Source organism: Pygoscelis adeliae, unplaced genomic scaffold, assembly GCF_000699105.1.
Source record: "Pygoscelis adeliae isolate BGI_AS28 unplaced genomic scaffold, ASM69910v1 Scaffold608, whole genome shotgun sequence".
Classification (NCBI taxonomy): domain Eukaryota; kingdom Metazoa; phylum Chordata; class Aves; order Sphenisciformes; family Spheniscidae; genus Pygoscelis; species Pygoscelis adeliae.
The window spans coordinates 542,031-548,424 of NW_008825407.1; the positions used below are offsets into that span (position 1 = coordinate 542,031).

Consider the following 6,394-nt stretch of genomic DNA (forward strand, 5'->3'; position numbering starts at 1 on the left):
AGGAGCCGAGGCAGCAGAGAATACACCCCTGTAAACGCTGACCATGTAAGTGAAAAAGAAGCAATTTCAGCTTCCCCAGAAATCACAGTAAGGGGGTAAGTTGCCTTGGTGGCTCAAGCGGAGAAGGGTTGAGGTTGCAAAAGTCCTTGTCCCATCTCTGCGTTCACCACACTAGGGGGAATCAGCACTCCACATTTCTCCCTCGAGCAGCTCTGAGCTGGCCCAAAATTCTGCTGCCCTCAGCTATAGCTGCAGAGGAATAGACAAAGAATACTTTATTGAGGCTGCTGGACCCAGACAAGCCTCCAGCCACATCTGCATAATATCCCCTCATGGGACCCCACCATCACTCGGAGAGAAGAGCAGGCACCAGCCTGCCTAACCCCAGGACCTGCTCTGACTGCTGGTCTTTTACTTCACCAGAACTCAGGCTCGAAGCTTCCACAGTTGCTTGAGATGAGTCAAAGCTGTCTCCCTGCTGAGGGGCTGGGTGGACGGTATGCTTGAGATGCAGGACCACATTAATAAGTGCTGTGGTCATGCTGAACAGCAGGACGTTCCCCCCCCATCCATGGGTCTTCCATGTCCTAGGTGCAGGCTTGAGACTTATCCATAAGGGAACAACTCTTAATCAAGAACCCAAACAACTGGATCACACACAGATTATCATGCACAGAGAGTCTTTTAGGCCAGGGATGCTTTAAAAAAAAATCAGTTTATTTTACCTTACAAATGATAAATAATTTGCTTTAAAAAAATCATTTCAAGTGTGTTTTACTTCATGTTGCAATATTAAAATACCTTTCCCTTCTCCCCCCTTAAGTGATCAATAAAAAAATAATTGTGACCAAATTCTTTTTTTTTGTCAAAAATTCCTGTATTTTAGGCAAAAAGGCACATTGTGAAGGCTTTTCACCAGGAGGTACAGGGGTTCACAGTGACCCCAACAGCCTCTCTCCCCTCCCTGCTTGTTCTAATGTTAGTGGAAGAGGACACAGGAACCAGGCAGCCCTCCTGCAGTGCTTTGTCTGATGCCCTCCAGGTATATACCAGGGCCAAGTTCAGCTTCAGTGTCATCCCTGTTTTACGTATAGAGGAAACCAAGGCACAGCAAAGCAGTACAATTATCTAAGAGCTTCTTGTGAATAGCTGGCAGAGTAGAACACAAAACTGGACGTAGATGTAGAATGTTGTCTTCTTCAAAATAACAGTGCGAACCCACCTGGGATCATCCTCCCCCCTTGCAACTACAACGTTATGATGGTAGTCACAAGTCTCTAGATGTTTCTTTCTTAGTGGGAGAGTCACAGGACCAACACAAAAAGTTGGGCCTTCACTAGTCTAAATAGGGATTAATTAGAGCCCTAATTACCAGCCCTTTAGGGGCAAAAGTCATTGCTGGGATATATCCCCCCATTATATCTTCTAGCCACAGGAAGGATGTAACAGCCAGTCGGACACTAGAAAAAGCTACAGGCAGGCTCTCTTGCTTTGGGTAGGCTTCGTACCTTCCTTGTTCAGGGTATGTGGTCCCATAAATCAGCTGTTTTCCCATCGGGAAATGTTGCTGTGTCACCAGGAGGTGAAGTAGTCAGTGGAGGGGCTTCTTCGGTGGCAGAGATGTTTGACAACCCAGGTCATCAAGACCATTTCTCTCCCTGCCCTGACCACTCATCAGGATGCTCGAGGCTGATAACTGATCAGAGCTGCCCCCTTTCACATCTGCTAACTCCAAGGCAGGGTAAAACACACTCCTCCCGGTGCTTCACCCCAGAAACCTGCGTTTCCTGCTTCTTCCAGGAAGCCGGATCTCCCGGCAGCTGGCAGAAGAGCATCAACACGCAGTGAGCTGAGCCCGCTTATCACAGTATGAGGCAGTGTCAGGTGGGGAGGGAGTCACAGGGGGCCAGAAGGAAAGGCACACACACAGAGCTCTCCTGGTACAAGGCACCGCTGTGAACCGTATTCCTTCTTTGGAGCAGCCAGCTCCGGGAGGTTCTTAGCATCATAAATGGTGGCAGGAGGCAGATGAGCTGCCCCTTGAAAAGGTCTGGCCTGGCTCTGCTAGGTCTCCTCGTCCCAGAGACATAGCTGCTTCTGCGGCACATAGTAATCAAAGGTGTAGCCCTTCTGGCAGCTGCGGATGCCACATTTGTAAGAAGAAACCTTGCCCCCAGCATCGCGGCTCTTGCAGTACTTCAGCATGCACGGGTACCACTCGATGCTCAGTGAGTAGCTGCAAATGCAGGGTTTCCAGCGGTCTGCACACAGCTTGCAACGCTGCAGGTCAGGGAGATCAGATGTCTGCGGCAGGACCTCGAACATGGAGCCATCCACCCCTGCAGGAGAAAGCAAAGGGACATTGCTCAGGGCGCTGCCGAAAGGCAAGGCCAAAGGAGAGAGTCACCAAAGCGAGCGTTTCTCTCCCTGCACAGTCTCCAGGACAATCGAGGAGAATGAGGTTAGACAGCGCATTTCCAGGGGCTGTTTGGACACGAGTCTGAAGAGGAACCATGGGAGAAGAAAGGGCCCAGGGGAAAGTAAGCCAGAAGATACACAAAGTGTGTAAAGAACATATTTCTTTTGGGCAATGGATCAGATGAAAGGTTACCTTGAAAATACCTGCCTAATTAGGTTCACTAGGCGAGCACCACCAAAAGAAGTCAGATATGCTAACAAACAGACTAATGCAATGTGACATGCAAGCGATACACATGCCTTATCCACCGTAAAGACAGTGAAAGAGAAGCCAAAATGATCTGTGCTGATCACCAGAAACCTGGCAGGAGAGATCACAGCAGAGTGCCAACTTGCTGACAGGAGCAGTTCCAATGAAACTGAAGGAAACTTACCTTTCTCCAGCCAAAACTTGACATCTTCTTCTCGGGTGTAAATTGCTTCTTTGGCCTCTGCACAGACATTGTGGATGTGAGAGCTCAGCTGGGCCCCCTTGCTGAAGTTGACAGCTACATCCATGCTGAGATGCTCCAGGCCCCGCACCTCCTCAGCCTGCCGCACTGTCCTGGGATTTTTCTGCAGAGGATGAAATAACGAAAACTTGAATCCTGGTTGCAACAAATTATTCCCTATAGCATGTCGTGATTTCATGCCAACATAAGAAGATGTGCAAATGGATGTTCCTCTGTAAATGCACCTGCATCCTATCTGGATGGAAGGCACTTAAAAAACTTCTTGCTGATGCTGAAACTGATAGTTTATCACTGCTCTGATTTGCCTGTGATTGTTTACCAGTGCTTTGCTGTGACAGATGGTCCCAAATCAGCTCTTACTTCAGTGGGCAATATGGGGCAGGGGTTTTCATGGTGATGGCTCTAGCCATCCACTTACCCTTTGACACAGACTAGCCTGAACTACATCATGCCTCGTTCTAGTTTATTAGTAGAACAGGATCAATACTATTGACGAACTTAGTTTAATACCAAGTCCCTCAAGCAGGAGGGGTGGTCAAAGGTGGGTCTAATAGCTGAACAATCAGGCAGCCTAGGAAGAGTATCCAGGCAAGACAGCGCTAAGAAACCCTGGATGGACTGGAGGATAGAGCTGGCACTGAAGCCAGCTGCAGGGTGCCTCTTACCTGCCGCAGCTTTGCCATAGACTCACTGGGGATGATCTCGTTGCGGTGAAGCCGCGTGACGAAGCAGAGCGCTTGGAACTGGCTCTGGCCCCTCTCCAGCTCCCCTAGAATTAAGGCACGGAAGATCTTCACCTCCTGACAAAGAGAGAAATAAACAGAGTGAGAGTCACAGATCTTTAGCATCAGCGGGGTGAACCGAGAAGTTAGGGTCAAAGAGAAAGGCTCCAGCCAAAAGGACAAAGTCAAAGGTCTCATACTTCTGCTACCTGAGCACAGGGGTGTAGTCCCATGTTCAATCCCACCCAAAGGCCTGCAGCACAGTAACTGGTGTCTGTAAAAAAGTAAGGGTTTTCGCAATCCCACTGTGGCAAGGACAAATTGCTGTCAGGTCACGTCCCATATCCGTGGCTCCCTCAAACAACAGCTGGGGGTTTCTGTCCTTTACCAAGAAGGGAGGCAAGCCTCCAAGGAGTCTCTTTTTTTTTTTGTTAAACAAACGTACATAGCCATTATCTCCATGCATTACTTAGGGCAAGCAGTCCCAAATTTCTTCTGCTGCCTTCACTCGCTTGCTTCTGAGCAACTGGTATCCTGAAGAACAGATTACTCGTTTCTGAACCCAACAGCATGTGGAACAGAGATGAAAGCCAAATTGTTAAAGCCAGAAGGAACCCATTATGATCAGCTGCAGCTGACCTCCTTTTCTGCCCGGGTCAGTAATTTTAGCATTTTACATATAGAGCTTCTGACATGGATTGTAGTCCATCTCCAAAACCAACTTGGAAACCAGTCATAGTTACCTTCACGTAGACTCACAGAATACCTTGTTCAATAGCAAAACCTCCCTATATCCTGTTCTGGCATAAATCAACACTGATTTCTATGTGGGCATCAATTAATCTGGCTTCTGGCTTCGGGGGCATTTGTACACCCTGTGGGAGTCCGCCATCCCCTGTCTCGGTGTCAGACCATACTACTACAAGGGCTAAGCAGATGGATCGGAACGGTGCCTCCTTCTCAGTATGAAGAGCAATTATTGCCTTTTGGCACACATCCGCAGCCGTCGCTCTTAACAATGTCCTCCACAGAGAACTGGACAGATATTGGTGGCTAGGGACCAGCAAGTAGAAGCTATGCCAAGCTGCTAAGATCACCCCTTTCCTCCTGGCCTCCTGAGCTATTCCTGTTGTATGGCTCATAAGCTCAGCTTCTTCCAAACCTCTTTCTGCCCCGAGAAGAAGGGAGCCTTTCTCTTTTCTACAAACTCTAAGCACTGTCCACGCCGAGTTTTTCTGCAGACTAGCTCATACAGCCCACCGTTTATTACCTGCCTTCTCTTCCATGTCCAGAAGAGAAAAGGGTATGCAGTTCAGTGCACATCTGGACAGCTGAAAGAACAGCTGCAATCTGGGATGCGCTTTCCTCCCCAGGATAGGAGAAAGGATTTTGCTGCGTGCATTTGTCGACTGAAAGCTCTTCACAAGAGCAGGATGTGAAGGAGGTTTGAGAAGCATACCAAAAATGCTTGAGAAATTACTACGGAATCATTATTTTTTGACAGCTTTAATGGGGAGAATTTCCACTGAGACATTGGCACCACTGGAATGACCCACGTTCCCGTCTTCATTTAGTCCAGCCGCATTCCAGCTGAGCTCTTCTGCTGTGAGCTCCCATACAGTGCGAGGCCCAAGGATGACTAGACTAAAACTAGTAGCTGACCCTGGCATATTCTTCAGCTGCGGATTTAATTTTAATTCACTTTGTACAATCAGCATTCAGTCTGGAAAAAGCAAACAGGGATAGCCATGTTTTGCACTCGGGCCGAAAACCTCTACAGGCAGGAGATTAAAAACAGTGTAGTACTTCCCAGGTTGGAGGCAATTTTTGTAAAATGAGAACACGCTGAGCAACTGATTAATCCTTCTCATCTGCCTATTTAAGCGTTAGCCTTCAGATACCCAACTCTCTTTCCTTCTCACGGCTGATACGTACGAGAGATTCGCAGCTCTCACTGCTCCTAGCAAACGGTCCAGAGCTCCCGACCGATCCCACAGAGCTGAGGTCCCTCACTCTGCCTCCGAAGCCCAGAGCCCAGCTGCCCCTACAGACTCCAGGCAGAGATAAGCTCCCTCCCTCCCAAGTGGGCTCAGGTCCCAAGGCACCACTTCCACAGTATACAAAGGGTTCCTGGATGCAGTGACCCTGTTCAGTGATGAATTCGGACAAAGGTTTTAAGTATTTAAGTGTTTCTGAGTTCCAAGCACACAGGAGAGGAAGGACCAAATTTCTGTCAGGACAATGCACCAGTAGAGCAAATGAACAGCTCTCAGGCATCGAGACAAGCATCTACTCCGCCCTCCAACCCAAGGCAAACACTGGGAGCAAGCTCGGAGTGCACAGGGTCACCAGCCACTGCTGTATTGCCCTCAAAACACCTTATTGAACCGCCTCCAGCCTTGCTCCCATCACACCAGCGAGCAAGTGACCCAGGGCTGCTGCTCAGCTGTTCTAAACATTTATCTGCCTATCTCTGTGTGCTTGCTGATTTATAGGTCGATGAGTCCATGTAACCTCTGGTAAAGATCTCTGCAAAAATCATCATTGAAAGAGCTCATTAGTAGGGGATGGAAGGAGGGAAAGAAAGAGAAAGGTGGTCATGCAGTGGCAGAGGTACAGCTGCAGGAGGAAAGAGTAAGGGGGAAGACAGTAAAGATCAATGAAGGGGTGGTCCCACTGCACGACCCATCCTTTCCTCCACCCCAAGATTCTCCTTTCTCAGAAAGGCATGGCTGATCTCCC

General features: G+C 48.7%; 1 protein-coding gene across 1 annotated transcript; it reads right to left on the reverse strand.

The window, feature by feature from the left end:
• Positions 1-770: 770 nt before the first annotated feature.
• Positions 771-3,885, reverse strand: OAF (OAF homolog (Drosophila)). The gene is made up of 4 exons (XM_009330409.1): positions 3,862-3,885; positions 3,596-3,730; positions 2,853-3,033; positions 771-2,339 (listed from the first exon to the last, which is right to left on the reverse strand). The coding sequence occupies exons 1-4, from the start codon at positions 3,883-3,885 to the stop codon at positions 2,065-2,067; spliced, it is 615 nt and encodes a 204-aa protein (XP_009328684.1). The 3' UTR covers positions 771-2,064.
• Between the last annotated feature and the right edge of the window lie 2,509 nt (positions 3,886-6,394).